This window comes from Leguminivora glycinivorella, chromosome Z (assembly GCF_023078275.1).
Source record: "Leguminivora glycinivorella isolate SPB_JAAS2020 chromosome Z, LegGlyc_1.1, whole genome shotgun sequence".
NCBI classification, from domain to species: Eukaryota; Metazoa; Arthropoda; class Insecta; order Lepidoptera; family Tortricidae; genus Leguminivora; species Leguminivora glycinivorella.
This window is the reverse complement of record NC_062998.1, coordinates 27,383,780-27,411,409: the sequence shown is the minus strand read 5'-3', so window position 1 is coordinate 27,411,409 and position 27,630 is coordinate 27,383,780. Positions and strand designations below refer to the sequence as shown.

Below are 27,630 nucleotides of genomic sequence, written 5' to 3'. Positions count from 1 at the left end.
TATATAACATAAAAGGTTAAAAACAAATTTCAAATGTTTGTAAATAAATTGACAATAATAATAAAAAGAACCACATTTTAAAAGTTTACATAATTTGTTACATGATTATTCAAGATTTTATGTATAGATATTATCATTGGGGGTAATTAATAACCTTATGTTATGTAAGGCTATTTGTCGATAAACGGATTGTCGATGTTTTTGTTTTGTCGAATACTAACAACGACGTTCGTGCCAGAAAAATATCTAGGTATAAATATTATATACTATATATTATACTTTGTGGTTATAGTTCAAATGGATTGGGTAGTATTTTCGATAAAATATTCCAGTCAGCTTAGGTTTTTTCTTGCTTACAATAATCGTTTTCAACCAATTCACACAAAAATTAACAAATTATATTAGTACCTAAACCTTCCTCATTCAAATACTTTTGTGATAGATGAAAACCATAAGAGAATGTGTTTAGTCGTTTTTGAGTTAATATCCCTAAGTTTAAAGATATATATTTTGGTGGGGTTTAAAGTATTATTTATTTTAAGTTTAGCGTACTCTTTGGTTATTTGATAACATATAAAACGTCCGTGATTAAATTACCTAATGTTATAAATTAAACACGTTCACGTTACAAAAATATGACTATTTAAAAAAGAAAAGATAGTTTATTTATAATTATACCTATAAAACATTACGCGTCTACGTTTAAGAAAGTAAAAATATTTTTTTATTAAAAGTTCCATGAGACTACCCGACGAGTACCCGTTAGCTAATAGATATTTACTATTTTGGCACTTCGGTAGCGACACATTTGCTTTTATATATGGCCGGTATGGATGATTTATTATTTTTGATGGCAAGAAAAAAAAATAGCTAAGATAACCGCTCGCCGCAGACATAACACGACGAATTTGAAATGGATTTTCATGATGCCGAATGTTACCTATAGCGAATCCATACTAATATTATAAATGGGAAAGTGTGTGTGTGTATGTTTGTCTGTCCGTCCTTCACAGCAAAACGGAGCGACAAATTGTCTTGATTTAAAAAAAAAACATTTATTTCAGACTCAAGGTCCATAAACGGTTAGTAGAACATTAAAACTCTAAAGAACTAATATTAGTGTTAGTAAGACATTTCCTAATGAAGACTTAAAAAACCGGCCAAGAGCGTGTCGGGCCACGCTCAGTGTAGGGTTCCGTAGTTTTCCGTATTTTTCTCAAAAACTACTGAACCTATCAAGTTCAAAACAATTTTCCTAGAAAGTCTTTATAAAGTTCTACTTTTGTGTTTTTTCATATTTTTTTAAACAGTCATATGGTTCAAAAGTTAGAGGGCCCGGAGACACACTTTTTTTTCCTTTAGGAGCGATTATTTCCGAAAATATGAATATTATCAAAAAACGATTTTAGTACACCTTTATTCATTTTTAAATACCTATCCAACAATATATCACACGTTAGGATTGTAATGAAAAAAAAAGGTACTCCCCACTTTACGTGTAGGGGGGGTACCCTAATAAAACATTTTTTTCACCTTTTATTTTTGCACTTTGTCGGCGTGATTGATATACATATTGGTACCAAATTTCAGCTTTCTAGTGCTAACGGTCACTGAGATTATCCGCGGACGGACGAACGGACGGACGGACGGGCGGACAGACAGACATGGCGAAACTATAAGGGTTCCTAGTTGACTAAGGAACCCTAAAAACTAAAACAATTCAAACTTAAAACCTACATAGCGACAGCGTGCAGCATTTGCCATCGGTTGAGCATGGGGCCATTTTCACGTGGAGATAGTTGAAGGGATGGAGAGTGACATAGGCTACTTTTTGTCTCTTTCTAACGCGATTCGCTCGCCGCGGGTAAAAGCTAGTATAGGTATAAAGTACCGGGCAATGATAGTACATTAAGTATGACACAAATGTGCTAGTTTGGTCAATGTCAATACACATGAAGTGATATTGTGCGTGCAAGCGAAGCGAGTGCGCATAAGAGAGCCAATGTGTGTAATTTTTATTTATTTAAAACCTGTGTTTAAAACGTATTAATTATGAATATGTGGTTCGTAGATGAACAAATCCTATCTAAGTAAATGACCAATGCACATGTGTTTCATACGTTTTACGAAAAAACAAACAAAATTTACATATTAATTAGATTTTATTGGCTAAAACAGTTAGTAAAAGTCCAAAATGTGACACGTTGTCCGCCCCACCCGGCGCTTGCTCCACGGATATAATGTGAGTGTGACCAATTTTAAATGGAGCCGTATCCATGTTGTTAGCGGCTAGTTTCAATATCAAGTCTATCGGGTTATCATACAATACCCGTAACACAAGTGCGGTAGTGTAATAAAAAGCCACACAGTGTAATTTCTTATGAGCCTAAAAACGGTTCAATAATATCATTGTTATGAGCAAGTGTGTTGAAATAGTACATTTCGATACAAGTGCGATTAATAAGAAATTCTAAAAACGAGTGGCGATAAAAGTGGCGTTACACGTTCATACTAAAAAATCAAAAAATGTGATAAATAACATTATATTTATTATATTATATACCTACCGGTCATAAATTTGATACAACCCGCGTAGTATATGAGACATATTTATGAGACGATTATTTCCTGATGATGGTCAGAACGGAACTCCTCAAATCTGAACGGCACACTTATAGTGACTTTGGTATTTTTATAAGAACAGCATGCACTTACATCCAGAACAGTGACATTTGGTGCAGTGGAACTGCTGATGAAGAGTGAGCCGCCCCTGGTTAGACTTCCGTTCTGATAATCATTTTCATCTGTAAGTACCTACTTCAGAATCATCCAAATTTCAAAATTGGTTCAGAAATGACGGAGATATCGAATAACAAACATTAAAAAATATACAGACGAATTGATAATATAATCCAACATTTGAAAGTATTTATTTACCCCAAAGGAAGGCGGTTTTTTTTTTCTTAAAAATTATTGTTAACACCTTTTGCTAATTGGGGGTACCTACTCAAATTCTGAAAATGCTCTTATACGTATGTAGCATAGGTACCAATGCTACGTAGGTAGGTTGTTTTTTAAAACTTCTCTCCCCGCGGCCGACGATTAAATGTGATCTGAAACATTTCTTACTTTATTGGAAAACAATAGTACAGCCAAACTTAGATTACATACCAATCTACAACTTTAATGTTTTCAGCTGAGATTTAATTTTAATTTTGTTGATTTTAGTTCACGTATTTGTTGATAAATAACCTGAAATTGTACACACAAAAATGAACAGTTCGTCGCATTAAAAAAGTTAGGACATTTTTTTCATTGATATAATTGTATTGTAGGTATATCAGTACTCGCGCAGGCATTTTTATGTGTAATGCATAAATATATTATTATGATAATTAAGTTAAAATAAAACAACAACGTCCATGACTCGGGATATCTTTTTCACAAAATATTTGCCGTTAGAGGGAATGGGAATTGAAACCTTACTTTATTTTATATTGTTTAAATTAGATTTAGTTTCATATTTTACAGTTCATATTTTCCTCGTGTTGGTATGACGAAAAATTTTGTGATTTGTCTCGGTGATTCTAAACATTGAAAAAATTCGCTTGCTCAAGTCAAGTATTGGCACGTGCGGTTTAATTACCTATTTGCCCCCTTTCAAAGAAATAACAATTTTTCATACTAATTTGTTATTAAAATATTTTTTCAGATTATCAGAAATAAAGAAAATACAAATTCTGGCGAGAGAATTTGAAACTCCGTTAGGACCAGTCGTGGCCGGTTCATTCATACCCGACAAGCCTTTCAAAATTATGGCTTCTTATCCTAATCTCTTGAGCAAGTAAGTTTTGCCCGTAATCAATAAACCACGTGTAAGGAAGTAGTGCTAGTGACCGCTAATATTTTTTGTTTAAGTATTTCCTTTCATTATACATTCAGTATTTAAGAGATTCATATTAATAATCCGATGTTACTCATTTCCAGGTATCAACTTCTAAGCGGAGTTACGGAATATGAAACCTATCACGACTTCGGAGCTATTGAACTTGAACATGGTATTTTGGAAACTCAGCGTGACGAATTCATTACTAAATATATTAAATTAATATTTGAAGGCGCCGATGATGTTCCGATAAAATATATATTGAAACAGTAAGTGCTATTTTTTTTTTAGAATCTATATATTTATTCAAACATTCAATAACATATTAAAACACAATAAAACACTTATACTAAAACCTTACAAATGAACACTTATGCTAAAAACTTATACTTAAACAAAAAATTTAGCTAAAATCCTCGTCGGCAGGTTAAGTGCCCAGAAGGCCGGCCGCAATGCCCTGCTAGATAGCAATGCTGATCCGCAGAGCGAAATATTGACCAGCCCTCTGGTCACCAGACGCCTCGCAAGTGTGATAAAGCCTTAATTATTATAACACTTCGACGCAAGGCAGCTTGTGGTGACCTGTTGAGGAGTAGCGACCTCACGTACCCCAGTGCTCCTGGAAAGTGTTGTCAGCCTACAATAATTCAGTGTCCAATATTCTAAATATTGAATTGAAAATATTGTTTTAAATATACCAAAAGACCTTAAATACAATCATTTTCAATAATTATGGACAAACTTGTCGTGAGACACCAAGTTAATTATGCTACTTACATATGTTGTATATCCATCTATTACAGGTATGCCCCTTCAAAGTTAGATCCTCAAAGATGGAGCGTGGAGACGAACCGTGATGTAATCCTGAATCTATTCAGCGACGCCAGAACCCTGTCACCACTAGTTAGCTTTGCTAATTATCACTCAAAAGCAAACTCGCAATCATACTTCTATGTGTTCGGGCATAATTCAATTAGCACACATTATGCAGCCGTGAGTATTGATATTTTTAATTAGAGGAACAACCTGACTGAAATGTCTTACGGGGGTGGCACCACGTAACGAGCAAGACTGTAGTTGATGTGCAATATACACGCACACAGACGGGTAGGTACATTACGTAATTCGGGGTAAACGGGCATACTTTTGTTTTTAAAGTTGTTCCTGTACCTAACTATTTAAAAGGATGAGATAGTCCAAAATAGATAAAGGTATTAGATAGAGTATTTTATTTACATATATTAGTAGGTGGGTACGAAATGTGTCTTCAAAAAAATTCCGCACCTACCTTATATTCGAGACGTGACCCCAAGTATATTAGCAATAGCATTATTTGTTCTAAAAACTGAAGGTAGACTGAAGTAGAAAACAAAATCTTCGGTTGACGAAGTGACCCGTGCAGTTTAGGCCGATTTTGAGGACAAAAATCTTTATTATTTTTATTAGGTGATGGAGAAGTTTTTAAAGAGATTTGAAAATTGCGATGTGACAGAGGAAGACTATATTAAAAAATAAAAATAAAATTTTAAAGTAAATATAAAAAAATGTAAGCCCTTTCTTTGTTAGGACGGAAACTTTTGGACCGCACTACGTAAGTGAGCGCATTCGAGAGCCGATGTGAGTAATAATGATCAACGTACACATGTTTCATACGACATTTCTCTGCTCTGCCAACTAAGCTACCAAGACTTCTTTAGTGAACGTCTATGTCTTGGCACCGTATATCATGCTGGGCAGGGTACACTGCTTAAAGAGACCGGAATTCTCCTGGATATTTCCTTTTCCTGTTATTGTTTACCGTACCTACTTACGATCTTGCGTTCGAGTACTTGTTTGCCACAGGAGCATTATTGTAGAACAGTAACCTTCCAATTCCACGTTACAGCGACGACAATATGCTTTCTCGCACAAACAGGGACAAAGTATTTAAGAGGGCTTTGATGTCAAAAATAGTGAAATCGTAACCGAGTGCTTAATACCGTGTGTGGTATCAAATTAAAGGGCTTTGCGAGTAGTTTACAAATATATAACATATTATGGGACTTTTTCTACGTGGTCTAACAAAATATCAGAAAATGTCCAGAAGTGGTAATAATTGTGACGGTGAAGGCTCGTTTTTAAAAAATTGCCAAAATTATATAATAGAAATTTATAATCACTAAGCATAAAAGCAATTTTAGTAAACGTTGCAGATTAATTTTGTACGAAAATGACTTCGATGTGATGTAGATTTTCATAAAATCTGTCACTTAATTTTAGGTAATTTCTGAAATAAATTAATTCGTCTTAGCCTCGTTGACTCTTTTTCAAAAACTTATAATAAAAATGTAGTCTGAGAAAATTGTAGTACATAATAAACGTATTATAAATTTACCAGTTTCATAATTTTAGAACAAAACGGGACTTAATCGCGTAAACACTTACATTTATATTTGGCCCGATAATGTGATGTTCGAAACGTCGGGCCAAATATAAATGTAAGTGTTTACGCGATTAAGTCCCGTTTAGTTCTAAAATTATGAGTGCAAATCGTGTTTACCAGTTTCAGTATTCAATATTGTCCAAATTTTACAAATAAGACCGACTAATTCAGCCCTAATACGCGGGTTTTCCTAAACGTGCAACAGAGAAAAAAATATAATTAATTTAGTGAGTTATTTTTCAGAAATCCCGTCTGATAAGAATCAACCAAGATAATAATATGCTTTAATTGAAACTTGAATTAAATATATGTATTAGATAACGGAAACTGCAGTATTTCACCGACTAAAACTATCAATTTTACATTATTTTGACGTTTTCCTTGAAAGCACCCTTAACGTTTAACACAACTTCACCCGAGGCTAAATATTACAGAGATTGGTAGGTAAAACTTTTGTCTTTGTTTCCGACTTCTTGCAATGTCAAACAAAAGAGACATATTGCTTTGATAAATTGCAAAACCTTTTTTAACTTTCACATTTCAAAAACGTGGATCGTTTAAACTGGATCTTTTCTCATATCGTTCGCACTCGAAACCCATTCTCCTTTAAGTACTTTTATTTAAAATGTTATTTAGTTGTAAACTCAAACTAGGTATTTTTTATTCTAACTAGAACGTTATTGAAGTGAAACTTCTAATGCGACTTCCAACTCGAATTTTGAAATACCCTTGCCTTTATGAAGTTTCAATTCTTCCGCGTGGAGGGACTGCACTAATTTTATTAGGCAAAGATCAAAATAAAAATTTGCTTTTGCCTACCTACATTGTCTTGTTAAAAATCTTTTGAATCTGTTAAATATAAATTCTTCTAACTGACTGATTCGTCAAAGCAGAGCTGAATGCAGTTTATAAAGTGTAAGTAGGTAGGTACAAGATATAAGAAGAAATTTTGAAAGGCTACTTTTCATGTATAGAAATCGAATTTAATTTTAGAAAATTGAAACTAGTGATTTACAGATTCTACCTACGCCTAACTCAGACGTCGCAGATCTATACGGCGATGTAAAACTCATTTAGGCGCAGTGCAATAGGCAAGATACATGTTTTAATATTTGTAATAGTGTAGACCTAAAACGTGCCAGCAATCGAGGAAATCGATTATTAAGCAGTTTATTTCCAATGTAGAGTATTGGATAGCTCATGGGCCTCATGGCATTTGAACCGCAAACAACTAAATCTACTTGCACAGCAAATTGCTAAAATATCAATTTCCTCGGCCGTTAGTACACGATACGTTAACGTTTATTGCATTGCAATATGCTCAGAAATGTTTACCTGGATGTACAAACAAATTTAATAAATCAAAACCATTATTGTATTCTTTATATTATACCTTTAAAAAAATATCGACTAAGAAAAATGCCAACAGCTAATTGCTATAGTTACTTTCCTTACTTTCTTCCAAGGATTAAACATGGAATATTGTAGAGTCAGCATCGACTTTTATGGTCTGTCGTATTTACTGCATACTTGGATAGTTCAACCCGACGGTAATTTTTCCGTTACATGGTTAAAAAAAAATCCTTAAATATGATTGGCTGATTTTTACGTTAGTTTGTGTTAGAAAATACTTTTATAAATTGATAATCATCATCGCCAGCCCATTTCCGGCGACCGTAACTTTTACCAGTCGTTTGAAAGTATTTGTAACTTACCTTATTTTCTCAAGCTACGGCCGGCGAAAACGGTCTGGCAATGATGATTATCAATTACTAAGAGTATTTTCAAACTGTAAAACGTTTTAAGATACGTGTCCGAAGAGGAAACTTGTAATTCATGTCGCGTTCTTTCGGTCGTGTTTTAATTTATCGCCACTCGTTTTGGATTTCCTTTCTGCCGTGTAGAGTATTACATTACAAAAAGGCGTTAAATTAATATTTTCTAAAATGGAAGACAATTATTTGGTATATTTTGTTATGACAAGAATGCTGTGCAGAGTATAATTACATTGAATATAATAATATATAATGGTACTACGAGCCCCAATGCAAATGATATCGTCTGCCTCGTCTGGTATGAAAAACATGTTATAGCCTAACTTCAGCCTAAATATTCAGGATGATTTAGATGATTAATAGAACATGTAACATAAAAACAAGAGAGATTATAAAGCAAATTTTATTTATTCAAAACTGAAATTAACAGCTTTCCTCACTGGTAAAGAAAAAAAACATAATTTCACTAAATGTAACACTTGCAAAAAAGTTCGTCTTCAGCGTAACCGACGAAGAACAGAACGACTACCACTTGGTGGCGTCATCTTTCGCATCTAAAACGGCCTTAATCCTGAGCGGCCTTGTATCTACCAACTGTCTACACTCTCCAAGGGTTATTTCAGACACCCACAAGTTTCTCCTTAAGATCAGCTTTGGATCGAGAAGGATCCTTTCGCAACTTTTTCTTCATTTTCTACCACTAAGTTTCTATGGGAGACAAGTCTGGACAGCTGGATGGCCATGACATGGTAGGAATTTTCTTTCGCTTCAGCCACGCCATCGTTGTCTTGGCAGTATGACACGAGGCACCATCTTGTTGAAAAGTAAATCCATTAATTAATTACAATACGGTTGTACTCACGTTATTATCATGTCTAGCGATAATAACGTGAGTACAACCGTATTTTAATTAATTATTTGAATATGTCTCACGAAAGTTTAACGTGTATAGTAAATCCATTTCTATATTTTAACTTCCTTATAGACGGTAGCAAACTCTCTTCCAAGATGCTTTTATATTTCTCGGCGTTGATGGTTCCATCTATAAATTGCAGACATCCTACACCCTGTGCCGACATAGAGCTCCAAATCATTAAAGATGCTGGAAACTTCACCTTGCGCTTAGCAGTCTTTCTGAAATGCTTCTGCTTTTTAACCGCTGCCTCAAATCTCTCAAGGAAGGAAGGTTTTCAATTCGTCTGTATGTTTTTTTTTATGTTTGTTCCACGATATCTCCGTCGTTACTGGACCGATTCTGAAAAAAAATTGTTTTGATTGAATATATGCATACAGATTGGTCCCATTTTCCTCAGAACCCAGTTCTGATGATGGGATCCTGGAGAAATCGAGGGAACTCCTCAAATCTGAAAGGCACACATTTAGTGATTTTGTGTTTTTTAAGGAACACCATGCATTTACGTACGAAACAGTGACATTTGGTGCAGTGGAACTGCTGATTATGGCCAGAACGGAACTCCTCAAATCTGAACGGCACGTTTATAGTGACTTTGGTATTTTTATAAGAACAGCATGCACTTACGTCCAGAACACTGATATTTGGTGCAGTGAAACTGCTGACGATGGTCAGAACCGAACTCCTCAAATCTGAATGGCACACATATAGTGACTTTGATATTTTTATAAGAACAGCATGCACTTACGTCCAGAACATTTGGTGCAGTGGAACTGCTGATGATGGTCAGAACCGAACTCCTCAAATCTGAACGGCACACTTATAGTGACTTTGGTATTTTTATAGGAACAGCATGCACTTACATTTAGAACAGTGACATTTGGTGCAGTGGAACTGCTGATGATGGTCAGAACCGAACTCCTCAAATCTGAACGGCACACTTATAGTGACTTTGGTATTTTTATATGAACAGCATGCACTTACGTCCAGAACAGTGACATTTGGTGCAGTGGAACTGCTGATGAAGATCAGGTCGGATCTGAACGGCACACTTATAGTGACTTTGGTATTTTAATAAGAATAGCATGCATTTAAGTTCAGAACAGTGACATTTATTTAACTAGTTATGTTTGTTAAGAATATTGAGTTTTCAAGTAAAATTTTGTCAAGCTTCGATTTCTTATAATCGGATTCTCCTCGAACTCCTCGAACCTAACGGTATACGTATATTCATTTGTGTTCCCATCAAATAATTAAAGTATTAAAAGAAGTTTTAAAAAATATCTGCACATTTCTACATAATCCAACATTCGCAAGTAGCTTTCACCAGAACCCCAAAGGCAGCGTTTTTTTTTTTAAAAATTATTCTCGAATGACTTTACTTCGTTTGTTGCCAACTGTGGCCTCAAATTTGGATTCGTCGCTCCATATTATTTTTCGCCACTGATCGGCAGTCCAGTTTCTGTATTTTTGTGCGAATTTCAACCTATTACTTTTCTGCTTTTGAGTAAGTACTTAATGGTTTCTCTTTGGCAGTGTAAAAACCGTAGCCCATTATTTTCAATACTCTTTTGCAGGTATTGACTGAAATGATTTTTCTTATCGCGTCACGCCTAGTAATGCAGAAATTGCAGAACATTCCCAAAAAGCGGAAATATTCTCGAGAATGTTCGCAGAACATTCCTGCATCATGAAACTTATTGTTGAAAGTACAAGGGAACACTTACAAGGGAATATACTTGAAATAAAGTTTTAATTGGCATAATATAAAACTACATGTTATTACACATATATTATTTGTCTATAACAGTTAGCTATTTTGTTAATAAGTGATAAGTTACCAATAAGTTGCTTAAATTCTTGCTAACTTCAGGGAACATTTCGACTTTCAGACTTCATAGTTTTAGTCCTAACTTTTTTAAACTAGGTACCAAACTATTATTTTTTCATGCCTGTCTTTGGTCATGTCAAATTGACGTTTTGTTTTGTGATTTTATGATGAGGTATTTAGACAATCGGTTGTCATTAATAATAAATAATACGGTTATTAATAAAAATTAGAAAAAACACGACAGTTCGAAAAGTAAGTAGATCTTGACAACTTTGCTGCTGAAAAAAGAACCATACTTGCTTTAACCATACTTCGTAACTCATGTCCCTTTAGTCGTGTTTTAATTTATCGCCACTCGTTCCAAACTTCCTCTTTTTCACACTAGTATCGTAATGTGCTTAATTATCTACTCCGCATTATTATCCGTAAATAATAAAATAGCTGACCAATGTACAATGGATTTTCATACAATGTAATAATAACACAGTCTTGGGTACAACCAGGGGCTCTGATCATGATGGTCATGGGGCCTTGACATTCGCTGCGGACATCGTGGGGCTTGCCTACGGAGACGGATACGTCATCTTCTATGTGATCTGCGGCCATATTACTATTTAAATAAGACTGTCGTAGAGCATGCAACTGTATACAGTTGATTAGGTCTTAAAACAAGGCCTTTTGGGGACCCCCGTTATGTAACAATTCCATAAATTACTACTGTGATTGACCAAAATTGTTTCTAGATAAACCAGATGAACTTGTCACAAGAAGTAGTTTATTTCACAAGGCTGCCGGAGGGAGAAGACACTTTGCGTTCAGATGCAAGTACTCCTGATTTATATTTCTGTGTCGCTACAAATACTACCAAAGTTAAAATGGAAGACAAAGCTACTGAGATCAGCTAACGAAATAAATCCTCATATGGTGGAATTTATTGTGCAAGAGTTAAAACAAATCGGTACTCCTGTAAAACGTTTAGCATGTTTTCAAGAAATTATTGGCGTTCTCAAAAAATATCAAAGTGATTAGGAATCTGTGTGTAGTGTGTATTGTATTTTATAATCTTTTTTTTTTATGATAATGTCATAAAATGTGATAAATACTTTAGGTTATTTTATTTTACCTATTACGTTTTCAATTAAGTTAGCTACAGGTAGGTAAGGTATGTTATATCTCCCAGTTTGTGAAAACCAGAGAGCAGACGGAAGGTACAGAAATCATCACTTATTTACCTTTAGTGGCAGCTGGTCTAAAGTATCAAAATGTCCAGACGACCAGTCTGGCTCAGTCGGTAGTGGCCCTGCCTGCTGAGCCGCGGTTCTGGGTTCGAATCCCGGCAAGGGCATTTATTTGTCTGATGAGCACAGATATTTGTTCCTGAGTTATGGATGTTTTCTATGTATTTATATATTTAAGTATGTATATCGTCGCTTAGCACCCATAGTAAATAGTACGAAATTGTCAAACGATTAGAAGCGACAAGGTACGGAAATCATCACTACTTTATGATGGTGACTGTACATGTACAAGCTTGGCTTAGTTTGGGGCTAAATTGATGACGTATTCAAAATGTACTCATTATTATTTTTTTCCGTTTAATCTTAACTTTAAAGCGACAGGTATCTAAAGAGCTTCTTCTGTGCAGTTTTGAAGATACCTAAGGAACCTAACCTACCTATACACCGTGTTTTTGTTTTCTGTTTAATTCGACACGTCGTTAGGTGCATTATCAGGAACCAACCCTGCCGTCTCAAGGAGAAAAACCATAACTGACAAAAAGTAAGTTTCGAGAAAAAGCCAAAAAACTTTGCCCTCTTTTTAAAATAGGATAAATTCAAAAGGTAAAGTTGAAACTTTTGTGTACTAACGCAGCAATAGGGTACATATTTTTTGCTTTGTGAATAATTCGAATATCTATTTATTTAAATTAATTATTTAGAAAAAACTCTTTCTGTCTCGTAACATAAAATAATAAAAAATATATTTACTATTATAAAAGACACATGTGCACACTTAGGCTTTTCCTATTCGTTTTACACTGCGATATCTAAGAAATAAAAACACAAGTGCACAGTTGTGGCTCTGTCAGTGATCGACCTCCAAGCTGAAAAAGCACAATTGGGTAATTTGTGTTTTTTTGCTTCGTTAAAGTTTGGTTCATCTCGTTATAGGGATTGATAAAAAACATATAAATATAAATACTCAAAATCGACTGCCATCTGACCTTCCAACCCGAATGGTAACTAGGCCTTTTTAAATGATACTTTGAGATACTTTTTGAGATATAGATCTCAAAAATCTCATCTCATCTCTTCGTACATGGAATTATAACACAAAACTAAAGTTAACCACAATTCGATTGCACTTATTAATAAAATAATAACCCAAAGGCAAGTACAGGTTGTAACGGGTGTACTTACAGGGCATTACGGAGTCAAACTAATCTAGGCAGATTGTCGTATGTGTAGCAAAGAAAAAGAGAATGTTAGATAGTTAAAGAGATAATGTTACGCCCTCAGCGGACAAAGTGTAAAGAATTTTAGAGGAGGTTACCTATATTCTAGGGGATAATTGCATAGAAGATCCTCATTGGTCAAAGAGTATCTAAAATAAACCCCACAGATATAAACTAAAAGAAAACACCTCACTGACCCCACTGAATAATAAAAATTGAACCGTACATCAAAATTGCCCTGCCGCATCATTTTCATTATTTTTTATCATCCGTTTGGTAATATAATTATGTAACAAACTATATATTTTTGTAAACTACGTAAATGTGGCTTTTTGTTTTTGTGTTATGTGGCTGTTGCGCATAAAAAAAGGATAAGATATTTGACAAAAAATTATCCCCTTTTTTTATGGCGGTGATTTTTTTAAATTTAGAATAGGTACAATAAATACTAAACAAATGGAATTATTACGGCTTTTGCGTGTTATGAAACCCAACATAATCTAAAGTACATTTTTTTGTTCCAAAATGAATTTCTCGTCCTTAAATTATACCTACGAAAATTATAATTTTATTACTTGCCCTGTAGGCCTAGCACATGATGGCCGCGGGAGTATGTCGCCGCGAGATAGATGCCACCTCTTCTTCTAACTGTATTAATGACATAAGGACGGGTAGTCTATCTCGCGGCGACATACTCCCGCGGCCATCATGTGCTAGGCCTACTGTTGCGTAAAGTTTTAGAGAAGTATGATTTGAAAGGAAGTACGGAAAGCGCCATACTCCCCCTTCCCCATTCTAAATGCAGAAAGGCTCTCGATGCCTCCCGGTCCGAATTTACTCAAAACTATAACGCCGTGTCTTGCGTGGGCGACGGTCGCTCATACTTCCATATCGACAAGGTTTAATTTCGTATGCGTCGCATCGCCGTCGCGCGACCATCGCGCGACCGTTGCCCACGCAAGCCACGGCGTAACGCTACAGTCCCGGGTTCGAACCCCGGTAAGGGCATTTATTTGTGTGATGATATTTGTTCCTGAGTCATGGGTGTTTTCTATGTATATAAGTGTATATATTATACATATCGTTGCCTGCCCACAACACAATATATCTTGGGCTTACCGTGGGACTCCATCAATCTTTGTAAAAATGTCCTATAATATGTATTATTTTATTTTATTTTTTTCTATTTTAAAACCAACCAAGGAACAACTATGCCAAGTTTCAGAGCTTAATCAAAAAGTGCTTTGCAATAGCATCCCTACTAATACGAAGCAGACAGGAGCAATAAATACGTGCGACGTACGCGCTACTTATTCCAGACGAAAGTAATCGATCGAGCCTCGCGCACCGAAAAATCCGACCAAAATCTGCACTTGAGGGGCGCGGAGGGGGCTTCCTACTAGCCTGATAAAGCATAAATGACTGTCTCTTTAAAGAAATAAACCACAAGTTCCCTTTTTTGAAATCTTAAATCGTCGCTAAGCAGGAAAAGCATAAGAAAGAGTCAAACGAGTTAGAAAAGACATAATGTGCAAGTTGTGTTTTTTTTATATTCCGAGAGGTAAATACAATTCTAATGTAATACTAACCTTAACAAACACATAATGTACATTTATGGCTTTTTTGCAAAGAAATTGAATAAAACACCAGTATATGGTTTTTCTTCTTCTGAATTGAAAGAAAGAAAGAAAGAAAAAGACATTTATTCAGTACAGCACACATACACAGGACAAAATGGTGAAATTAAAAAAGAAAGAAACAGATAGTAAAAACAAATACACAAAAACATTCGAAGAAAAATTATATACACACAAAACAGAAAATTACACTTGTGTGTCCAGCAATGTGTGCAGTAGGGAAAAGGCTTTGACTCAGCATGTTGTTGCAAGACGCCGGCGAGGCGAATCGCAACGCTGTTATTCTGCCAAGGCCTGAGGGAGTGACTATTTTAATTAAATAAAGTAAACTAAACTAATCTAAACTAAGAAATAAACAAATAGTAAACGTGTAAAAAGAAACATAAATATTTAATTAAGTGATATATGCAAACAAGAGAATAAATAAAGCATTATAAGTGGGCAATGATACTATTATTGTAATATGAATGTAAAATATAAGGGCAACCATTTAAAATCTAAATTAAAAAATTAAAAAATGAGACAACTACTGTGCAGCGAGTCCAGGTTATAATTGAGTGCCTAAAAGTATTTGACGCGGTTTCTGTTTGAAACCAAATTTAGAACCGCAATTTCTAATTGGAGGGGGTAAGTCATTCCAACATTTGGTAGCCTGGAACCGGAAACTACCGCGGAAAGCAGCACATTTATATTTCGGCGCCATGAGCGGCTTCAGGTTAGCTGTACTACGTTCGATTCGCTTTTGTTGTCGCCAAATTAACTTCTCTGACAGATAAGACGGCTTGCCGTGTTTAATTACACCAAACAGAAGAGAAGCTAAGTGGAGGTGTTGCCTTTGTTCCATCTTAAGCAGCCTTGCACTGGACAGGTAAGGTGAAACCGATGTCCGTGGGGGAATGTTAAAACAATAACGGGCACAAGCGTTTTGTACCTTTTGGATTAACTTTTGGGTTTTCTTATACAAACTTTCTTATACAAATTGAACGTTAGACTTGGGAGTAAGGTATGAGTAAAATAGCACAAGAGCATCACTTAGTACTTTTCTGTCTATGAATATACACTTATGTTTTTTCTTTGCCAAAAATGAGGTAGGTAGTTTTAACGAAATAGCATGCAGTTATGCTTGTCTAAATCGTGATTGGTTAGATATATCGCTACAGCGACTAGATAGAAAAATCACATTTCTCTTCCTGATGTCAAGGGTGTCAATAACTCAATTTCGTAAAAAATGTCAGTTATGGTTTTTCTCCTTGAGACGGCAGAACCTGTATATCACTTTTAGTTATCTCGAAAAAAATAATCATCAGTTTCATAAATAATAAATGAAATTAGTGTGAGAGACCCTTAAGAATAACATTCAAGTTAGTGTCAAGTGATTGACGGCACATGTCAAAACAAATAACATCAACAATCTTTTTTTTTATCTTTATATCCGCAAGGGTCGCTAGTTTCTTAGAGAAATTAATTATTTTATGTAATAAATCTTATCTTAAAGTTAACGGAATTCAATAAAAACAGGGTGTATGAGTATTCTAGTCAAGTTGATATTGTGGTAATTTTGTACAATTGGTCAATTTAACAATTGGACATTTTGTATACGAAGAAATTATGATATCCTAGAAATGTCTTTGGCTAGGCGACGATATAGGTACATACTTATACATATAGATACATACTTATACTACATAGAAAACATCCATGACTCAGGAACAAATATCTGTGTCCATCACACAAATAAATGCCCTTATCCCGGGATTCGAACGCAGGACCGGGGCTTAGCAGGCAGGGTCACTACCGACTGCGCCAGACCGGACTACTAACTGTACAGTATGAAAAAAATTATGAGTATTGGAGGGCATACTTTTCCTTGTGGTTTACCTACGACTCACGTCTTAGACATGTACAAGGGATGTCAATTATTTTTAAATTGGTACCAGTACGATTCCTGCAGGGTTAGCACATGATTACCGCGAGAATATGTCGCGGCGAGATAGACTATCCGTCCTTATGTCATTAATACATTTAGAAGAAGACGTGTGATCTATCTCGCGGCAATCATGTGCTAGGCCTACAGGATCAGACGAGAGTATTTTTCAAAAATAAAGTTATGTGTAAAAATAAATAAAGTAAGTAAGTTTCTATTTGTGTAAATGCTTTTACAGAACTTGCACTTAAAAGTATGTTTGTTTCTTACAATTTTAGTGGAATAATGTTCATAAACTTTTCCCTTGGGTTTCATTTTACAAGATTGCTTATGTCACAATAGAGTAATTAAAGAGCGGTTTGAAGTTATCATTACTTTAACGTCTGTCATAAATATCAGCCAGTACAGAAAAAGTTCCATATAACAAAAAAAAATTCTCACCATAATGTGTACAAAAAGAAATGTGTTTTTTTTTTACATTAAGTTATTGATATTTTAAAAACTAAAATATGTTATATACAATGGAACCAGTTGTTTGTTGTAATACTTTATTTGTATAACATTGACAATGACTATAATTACTTCAATTTACACGCATTTTACAGTCCAATGGTAGGATGATAAATGATAACGAACACATTTATTAGTTAAGTGGAGTGCAGATAATAAAATAATTATGTTATAATGACTACACTTAAGCTATCGTGAATATTGATGGTATAAACTACGAAATTACTAAAGTATTCTGATAAATTCTCGTTCTCGAGAACATTCTCAGAAGTTACTGAAAATTCTCATAAGGAATGTTCTGCAACTTTGGAAACTTCTCGACCGTGCATTGCTAGACTCACGCCATAGTACGGTAAGTTCTCCTGCTTTTGCACGACGATTTTTCTTAATGATCCTCTTCAAAATCCGGTTTTCTGCTTTGGTAGTTATCCTTCGACGGCCAGATTTCTTTAAACAGGAGACTGTTCCGTGTTTTCGTTGATGCTGGATGATTGTTTGCACTGTAGATCTTGGCAAAGAAAGGTCTTTGGATATTTGGTACGTAGATTTGCCGCTATTGTTACTGGAAATTATAACTTTCCCCGCTGATTCAGGCAGCGGCTTACCTCTTGCTATTCTGGTAAAAAAATATTATAGACTAATGATATTTTATACAGAATTTGTCCTTTTATATAGCTGTATATCATATCAGATGACATGGAATATTCTTCATTCAATTTAAAATATTCTGTATTACAAACCCTAATAAAATAGTTTTTATTTTAAACTAGTTTTTGCCCGCGGCTTCGCTCGCGTTACAAAGAGACAAAAAGTAGCCTATGTCACTCTCCGTCCCTTCAACTATCTCCACTTAGAAAATCACGTCAATTCGTCAGCGTCAACAAACAGACACACACACTTTCCCATTTATAATATTAGTATATGAATAGACGTCCTATTTTACCTCAAATATGAACTAGGCGTATTTATTTGCTTTCGACATGTTATTTTTATGATACGATTATATTAAAACAAATAACATTATGATACTTTGTACAACGCTAGATTAAACTAGCTTTAAAGACTTACCCCCTTATTCATAAACGTTCACGAAAGTTATCAAACCGATAAAGTTCGTTTGTCCCTTTCCGACGTATTGGTGTGATCGAAAGGGACAGACGAACTTTATCGGCTTGATAACTTTAGAGTACGTTTATGAATAAGGGGGTTAGTGTGTCGTGTACTCCATTTATCATGAAAGTCAATCTGGGTACCAGTTTCGGAAATAAATATCGCATGTTGAAGTGTGGCTAGACGATATCATTTGCATTGGGGCTCGTACATATATAAGTTTGTGTCATACCCTTTTAATAATAGGGGTAAGGAAGGAAAATTATTTTTGACGTTTGTGTTGTGTAGGTTCGACTTAAGGGATGCTTAATGCTTAAATAATTTTATTACCTATTTTACCTTATATCCCCATTTATGTGGAGAAAAACACTATCAATGAATAGCAATTCATAGATTCCTCTTCTTTGTCGAGTCACAGATTAATAATAAGTTACTAAGCTTTGATGAAATTCACTTAAACTGAAGTCTATGGAGTCGTTATCTCTTGTTATTCATTATTGACAAGTTTTGGGGGTCACTCTAATTACACATTAATATAGAAAAAGAGAAAGATCTCCGGAATTAGCAAACGCGTCACGCGTTTGTAATAGGACCATGCCAGTGTTGGTCACAGCTGACATACAAGTTTCGATACCGCTAATATATCGCAGTATCATTTCTTATTTACTTGTTCTCTCGACTTTATTAATTATATAAGACTATCAAAATGCCAGAAATATGTATTTTAGAACAGATACTACTTGAATTTGATTTTTTTATTAATTAAATATAAAGATCAAACCCTTTTCAGAGAAGGTTAATGTTGTACTCCTTTTGTCTCACAAAACGAAGCCATCTTTTTTCAATAATGTCAAGTATTTCGAAGCAATGTGGTCTACCCTAAATTAAACTTTATTCCTGTTGAAACAAATGTTAATATGCTTAGTTTACAGTAATGATATTCTATCTCTTTAGGAAATAAACAACTACAAATAATATCAAATAATTACTTTATATTTTATAAAAATCTTTGTATTTGAAACTTAAAAATGTTGCATTTATTGAATAACATTTATTTTATTCTACTAAATAGTATGAGCAGTATACGCATATGTGTTAAGAAGTTTTTCTTCCTGGACTCACGTTTTAATTATACATTTTATCAGTAATCTCGTTTTATTTCGTAGGTAATTCTGTAAACACTACTGTGATCTGGGAATTATGAGGATTATTCTGGCGTGTGCTTCACCTATATACGCTTAAATCTAAGCTGTGCCAGAACGCTGAACCAAATCGACGATCTCCTTTGTCTCACTCAAATGTTGTATGACTTACCACATTATATCATATTGCAGCTGAATAAAAGTGTCCATGGAGAAGAATTGCCTTATGTATTGGGTGCACCACTGGGAGGTGCAAATACTCATTTTCATTCTGAATACACCCCGAAAGAAAAACTGCTGAGTGAAGCTATAATGAGGTTATGGACTAACTTCGTAAAAATCGGGTGAGTTTCAGTATTCACAATTTAAGACGACCAGTCGGACATAATGGGTGTAGTAAATGCCTGTCGGTTCGAATACCGATAATTTTATTTATTAATTAACGATTAACGAATAGCTATAATAGTATTTGTAAAATCACCTGAACCTCGTTTAGTCCTGGCGTACTTGTACAAGTCAAATTACATTTGAGTTTTGAACTCTTGTAGAAATAAAGTTGCAAATTAAAAATCGGCAAACTTATCCTGGGTCAACTTACTAAGGAGGTCAAAAATGTCTGAACATGCACTTTAACGCCTTTACTATAAAGGCCTGATCAAATATTTTTGAGCACCTTGACCGCTCCGATAACTCTGATGGCAACTTATTTACTTGCTATACTTGTTTGTATCTATATGACGCCCTGTGTTTATTACCCAAAACAGAAACTTTCTTGGCCTTATTTATCCTGTGTAAGAATATTCTACTTACCTGTAATTCATTATTTATTGAATGCATATAAATTGTTGTTTCGATTTTGACTCATCGGTCACAATAGTTATAGACTAAACTTGCAGAAATTACCCAGTACAACTAACCAAGTCAACTTATAATACGTATCATTTTCCAGGACACCCAATACGCAAAGTGTAAACGAATACTTTACCTTAGACCGCAGGCAGTGGGATCAATATAATGTTGAATGGCCCGAGTACAACGAGGAGCATAAATCGTATTTAAGATTAGGTGAGCAATATTTTATTTCATGCCGCATCTAAATAGCAATGTCAGGTACCTACCTATATGTAACTAACTCCCTGCGTACAAAAACTACAGAATTATCCATGGAATGACGTTGAATTTAATTAAAAAGGATCTCAATACCGTTTCTCTGCATACAATCAGTTAATACGTAATCGTTGATGTAGATTATAAAATAATATGTAGATTACATAGAGGCGAACACCACTACATACCTTTATCTACGCACTAGGGGTTGCATCATACTCGTGACGTTAAAAGTAGCAGAAATAACACTAAGTAGGTACTTACTTCTCGCGCTTTAATAAAGCCATAACTATAATAGCTTATGCTTTTGTGCACATTAACAACGCCGAAACAAGTGGGTTGAAAACGTAAGGCACACTTAAATTTCCGTAATAACGTAATTAGAGGGGTTGCTTTCGCCTTCGTTATTTTCTGTCATAGTTGCAGAAACATTGATGAAAAAGTATACAAAAGCAGCACCTAGCAATCTTTAGTCACGCAAAATTGTAATTAGGGTTGTCAGGCACGTAGGTATATACAGAAGCGTGCAAAATAATAGCAGTCAAGGAAAAAATAAATCTATTCCTCGGGATTTGTTGTTATTTTAGACTGGATACTTAGTTTACTTACTTTGCTTGAAGCACTTAAATAATACTGTCGCCCACGACAAATTGAGTTTTCGGTCTAAGATCGACAAAATAGTCCCAATGGTAGACTAAAATGACGAAAACCGTGATACAGAAGGTTTTTATCCTAGATGACGTATGTTTTGGTGAAAAGCTGTGATCGAAATCATAGGTAATGATACTAAATTACTGTAACTGTGCAAAACTGCATTTTTTTCATAGGCTTTTACATTTTGATTACAATATCCGAGAGCAGTAACGATAGCCGGTTTTTACGATGTCTTTTTTATTTCCAATGTTATCTAATTTCTAAGGTTTCGGGAGACCCTTAGGAACAAATCATTTCATGGTTTTTGTAATTGCTTCAACAGTCTTGAACAGTAATTTGTAATGATTGAATTGAGAGCTTGTATACGTGTAACTTACGCTATTCTGCACTTCACGACTTTATCCATATATAATATATAAGTGCAGTTGCCTTAGATAAAGAAAGGTAGTGCAAACATATATTTCGAATGCTGGTTTGTAAAATTGACTAATATACACAATAAAAAAACGAAAACATTCATTAAAGTAAATTACAAAAACATTATTTTTTTCTAATCCCGTACTGTTATTCGTCATTTACAGGTTAGTACAATAGGTCTTTAAAACCTTACATAATTCGCCGGCACCCACGCAGTAACGTTATAACAATGTGTTTCCATGGTTACCGTATTGTTTGGCTTTGGTAACCATGGCAACAAATACGTTACAAGAGTTAACGTATTGTCACACCTCGGACACTGGTGATCAAATATATGAAAGAGGCGCGTTCCTAGCACACAGTCTAAGCTCATGTACGTGAACGCGTACTATGCTTTTATGAGTGAAATATGACAGGTCGACTGTTCGCGTTTTTGACAGGCGGTAACTGTGAGGTAACCGAGAGGGGGTGGGTGGCACTTTCAGCATGGAGCGGGAGTGGCCATACTGTACGATAGTACTCTTTATTATACTGTGGTATTGTGTAGCTTTGGTAACCATGGCCACGCATTGTTATAACGTTACGGATTGTTATTTAGTGCAAAACCTATTGGGTCAAAATACAGGAAACAATGTTAATTTCACGAAAGTTATTCTAGAAAACAATCAAATTCTAAGGGCCAGTTATAACGGGTGTACGTTTTTATGAATAAGTTTCGGCTTCGCCTCAAATTGTTACCCACGCCTCGCCTCTCACCTTTTGTGACCTCTTTTAAACGCCAGTTGCATACCTACAATACTCTTTTTACGACCATGCACATGGTTTTTAATAGTTTTCTACAATACTTATCTTTCGTAAAATTCACACTGTTTCCTGTATTTTAGCGCAAAGGTTCGCACTGCCAGCGATCGAGCCAGCTGCTCCAAAGACATGCCCCGCCGGCTCCCTGCGCACGCGCGCAGTAACGAACAATGTGTTGCCATGGTTACAGAGCCAAACAAAGCGTTTTCAATTTTTTTGTGACAGCGCGCGTGAGTGGGAAGCCGACGGGGGCTGGCTTTGGGGAACAGACTTTTATGACGAATAACAGTTCGGGAGTAGAAAAAATACTATTTCTAATCCGTAGGTACATATGTATATACCTACGGATTAATATATATTTTTCATTTAAGTATAGGGTCCTCCACACATCAAAACCTTACTGTTTATTAAGATGACTAATTTAAATTGTTTTTATTTCAGATATTCCGCCTTTAGTAAGCAGTTTTTACAGATCCCGCTATACTAAGTTTTGGATTGACACCTTTCCTAATAATATGACGAAATTTGTCCGAGACCCATTATACGAATTTACGCCTATACCGACAACACAAAAGCCAAAAGTGGTTAATAAAGCACAAGGTATAAATATTTTTTCAGTATCTACACTTGTCTTTCAATTATGAGTTATGACGTTAGTAACACACTTCGAAGTAGGGAGGTTTATTTGTTGGATGAAATTTATGAATGTGGTGATGGGTATGTATTTGAAGTAGCGGATTTCGGACTTTTATATTCGTGGTTTTATTCTACCAAGCTAAATTATTTTTTTCCTGACAACTCAAGATTGTAATCGCAAGAGTCCCTAGAGAAAGAGCTCGAAGATTGCTATTTAATTAAATTTTGGGCAACCCGTGTTGTGATATAAAAAGTCCTGTAGGACTTTTTCAAAAACTGCAAATCTGACCGTACTGTAAGAAGAGAGTGTCAAAGATAGAATAGGACAAAATAGCACACCGCGTATTAAAGTTTGCTACAGAAGATAAGTGGGTGTACCTTTTATCTCAATTAAATTTTAACTTTTGACTGCCGTAAATATCCCTGGTTTTTAAGTACTCTCTTCTCTTCGCTCTTATTTTCACTGTAACAAAATATTTGTCGACTTGATGTTAGAGGCTATGTTTGTGAATTATCTACTCTGGGACGATCGAAAGACACATACGGGTCGAACGCGATAAAATAACATTATTACTCTCACCCAACGTAACATATACCGTAAATAATGTGTACAAAACGCGAGAACTTGAAGTGTTATAATTATTATGTTACATTGCAAATTCGATTTCGATTAGAATCATATACTTCTTTGACTTATTAAAGTTGGAATACCATTTATATTTATGTCTTTCTGTCTCAAAAGAGCCTTAGCTTGGAGCTACGCTAAAGCTATTTAAGTACAACGAGGACGAATTTCTGTTGCGATTTCAAATGAAAACGTTCTCATTGCACTTGAAGCATTAAGAACCCTTTTAAATGCAGTAGCAACGTGTTTTCATTACATACACGAATTTCGGAAAAGTTATATGACATTTTAAAAGTATTCAGTTTTAGGTACCTCACGTTACACTGTGTAGTGTAGTGTAACTAATATTAAAGTTGACGACGCGCCAAAGCTTGGGCATTCTCGTATGTATACGGTAGATGACACTTTTCTGTCACATTTAATTGTCAATTATTTAAGATCGAACTAAGCACTATCGAGCGCTAGTATTTTCTTTTACCATAAATAGGTAAAAATAACACAAAAAATAGTTTCATTTGATTATAAAGATACATAGGGTATATGTCTAAGTGTTTGTTGACTCATATTTTTGTGAGTTGTTGTCACTATACAATTTTTCTTTTTCAGATCCTATAAGAAGAATTTGGACGCCGACTATCGTTGATACGCCTCGTGTTAATCCGCCGATGTATGGTAGAGTTAAGCCTTATTCTCCACCAGTCTATTCGCCAAATACTGACGCTATTTACGATGAAATACAATCAATAAAATCACTATCTAGACCAACAGCACCGAAAATAATAGAGAAGAATACTGTTTATTCTTCAACTTTAAAGCCCAAAATCTTAAACGATGTTCAAGTAAAAACGTCCACGTCCACAATTACTCTTATTGTATCACTGGGTATACTATTTTTAGCCGTAAATGTCGGAATTTGCACGGTGCTATTTTTTAAAAAGCGGAATATAAATTTAAGAGAAAACATGACACAACTTAATCGTCGTACCCGTGCAAATATGGGCGAAGTTGATATTATCCCTCAAAAAAATCTAAAAGATGATAAAAATGCTCTTCAAACGTTAAAAACTGGATGTAGTGTTATAAAGTCAATGAGCCTTAGTAAAATGAGAAGCAATAATACAGTAAAAAATAAACAAGAATCGTGCAAAACGCCTAAGTCAGATGATTCAGGTGGCTTCCGAGAGCGATTTCAACTCAGGAGACATCTTTCAACTAGTACTTTAGATGCACACACTAAAGTGAGAGACTGGATAGCAAATGAAGTCATGCATAGATGTTCACCTAAAATTATGAGAAAATCGAATACTGAAATTAGCCCAAATAATTCATCTGCTGCTCCTAATATATTTACAAGATCAGAAGAATTACTACCAAATTCTAAAACATTACACATTATAGCAGACTTTGATAGAAAGGGTTCTATAAGGCATAATGCAACTTACGACAAAAACTCTTCATCTAAATTTAGTTCATCATCTTCTATTTCTAGTCAAAAAAAGTCAATTACATCCAGTATTAGAAATACAGCTAAATCTACGGACTCAATGAAAAGTAAGGGAACCGAAAGCTCTGCTTCTAAAAAGGTTTCCGTAGCCATAGACGCAACACCAACAGCTCGAACAAATTCTATACTTCAACAAGAACCTATAGAGTTGAGAAAGTCGTTTACTGACCAAAAACATTCCGAAAATGAAAATAAGGATACTAAAATTAAATTTACTAACGAAGTGACATTATCTATAGACAAAGATAAGAGTCCTCTAAAAATATCTCATAAACATTCCACTTCAGATCCAGTTACAGACATGAATTATGACGTTATATTTAAAAACACAACTAAGTCAGATAATGGATTAGATGACATACTGCCACCCGTTACGTTCCGAAATGATGTTAATGTTACGTCTAGAAGTGAAAATGTAGAAGTAGAGCCCTTATCAACATCAGAAGCCCTGCTGACAATTAAGAGGAGGAATTTCCCGAAAGTTTTGCCTGATTTACCTCGACTACAAAAAAGATTTTCTTTGCAGCCTACAGCTCTGCAAACGTTTCGCCATCATGAAAACAATATAGAAAGTGATTCAGATCATCTTAAAGTTCCTCCACAACCACCTCCACGAACAACAACTTTGGATCGTCGTCTTGCGTATAAACATACAAAACCGTTGTCTTCTTTTGAATCATCCGACGCAGGTAGAAATTTGAAGTTGAATAATTATTTTATAAACTATGAAAATATTGAAGATTTATTAACGCGAAAACCGAGCGCTTATAAATGCGGAGAACCCGTTGTGACATCTCAGAACAGAGAATATCCAAAAGTGATAATAGCCTCCGACGACGCAATCAATATATCGATGTCTGATTTTATTCAAGCTTCGCCGAGTTCAACTATGTCGAGTAACGTACCAAGAGTGAGATTACCTGACAATTTTCACACAAGTAACGACTACTCATTAGCATCATTTTCTTCCATTTGTTCTGACGATGATATCGATATTATGGAATGTGACTTCACTGATGATTTAGGGGAAGACAAACTAATTCAAGAGTTAGTGGGAGGAGTAGAGTCGCCTATTAATTCCGAAGATATGTTAGATTCTAAGGGCCCTGCAACAATATATGAGAAAAAAATGGAAATAGTTCCAGTGAAAGTAAATACTTATACGGTCCCAAAATCAAAAGAAAATTATGTGTGCATAACAGATTTACAACTGCCGCATGACTCATGTATTGAAAAAACAGCTCAAATTAAACCTAACTACGGCATAAATAAATTACAACAAAGAAGTGAGAGCATACACGCGCCCCCAGAAAAAGCAGTAAAAGTGATACAGAAAAGTTTTATAAGGCCTTCGACGATATTAAACCGAAGTTTAAAAAGCACAATAAGTAACGATAAAGCTGATAAAAACAAACTAGAACATTCCAACTCCGGTTCATCTAACGATACTGAAGCTAGTACTGGTACAGTGAAGAAAATGGATATTCAAAAGTAGAGCGTCTCGAAACTACGTCTTCGAAATAAATACTTTACGTAAAACAAACCTGTGATCTCGTGGGAGCAAATCAACCGAAGAACTATTATCACTTATTTCGCATTTACGAGAGAAAATGAGTGTAAAAAGATAGTGCCGCCATAAGACGCATTATTACATAGATTTATTATAATATCGATTTACTGTCACTAAACATGAATGATTAGACTTATATTGACCGGGATATAGACCGTGATTACCTTTTTGATTTTTGTCGAGCTCCCGATATTTTGACGCAGTTGCATGCATCATGATCACGGAAATCTGACGAAGGCGGGTGGATGTTAAAGTTGCATAGACAGCACCACCACCCGCCTTCGTCAGTTTTCCGTGATCATGATGCATGCAACTGCGTCGAAATATCGGGAGCTCGACAAAAATCAAAAAGGTAATCACGGTCTATATCCCGGTCAATATAAGTCTAATGAAAATAACCGTGAATCATTCAAAACTCTTATGAATGATTATACTAGTAGAAGGATATCATAAATTGTAACTGTAAAGATTTCACGGTCCATAAATGACCACGACACAAATGTCCAAATGCTAATTTCAGGGAATGTGTGCCTTATAGACTTAGCCCAGAGTTGCTAGACCTTTGGGATAATGTAGAGTTAGTATCGATGTTTATTAAATTAATTAGGTAACTCTACATTATCCCAAGGTTGAAAAAAATTTGAAGGTTTGGTGGCTCTGGGCTCTTCATTCCTAATTATAATAAACAAGTCTGTTACTAAATAGATATTT

At 35.0% G+C, this 27,630-nt stretch overlaps 1 protein-coding gene across 1 annotated transcript in view; it reads left to right on the top strand.

Annotated features, from left to right (window-relative positions):
- LOC125241499 overlaps positions 1 to 27,137 on the top strand; it is a 57,746-nt gene extending 30,609 nt beyond the window's left edge. The window contains exons 6-12 of the mRNA XM_048150016.1: positions 3,713 to 3,844; positions 3,988 to 4,155; positions 4,690 to 4,879; positions 19,798 to 19,949; positions 20,555 to 20,670; positions 23,026 to 23,184; positions 24,452 to 27,137. Coding sequence (XP_048005973.1) covers positions 3,713 to 3,844; positions 3,988 to 4,155; positions 4,690 to 4,879; positions 19,798 to 19,949; positions 20,555 to 20,670; positions 23,026 to 23,184; positions 24,452 to 26,844 — 3,310 coding nt within the window. The 3' untranslated portion in view covers positions 26,845 to 27,137. The remainder of the gene's footprint in view (positions 1 to 3,712; positions 3,845 to 3,987; positions 4,156 to 4,689; positions 4,880 to 19,797; positions 19,950 to 20,554; positions 20,671 to 23,025; positions 23,185 to 24,451) is intronic.
- Positions 27,138 to 27,630: the final 493 nt, after the last annotated feature.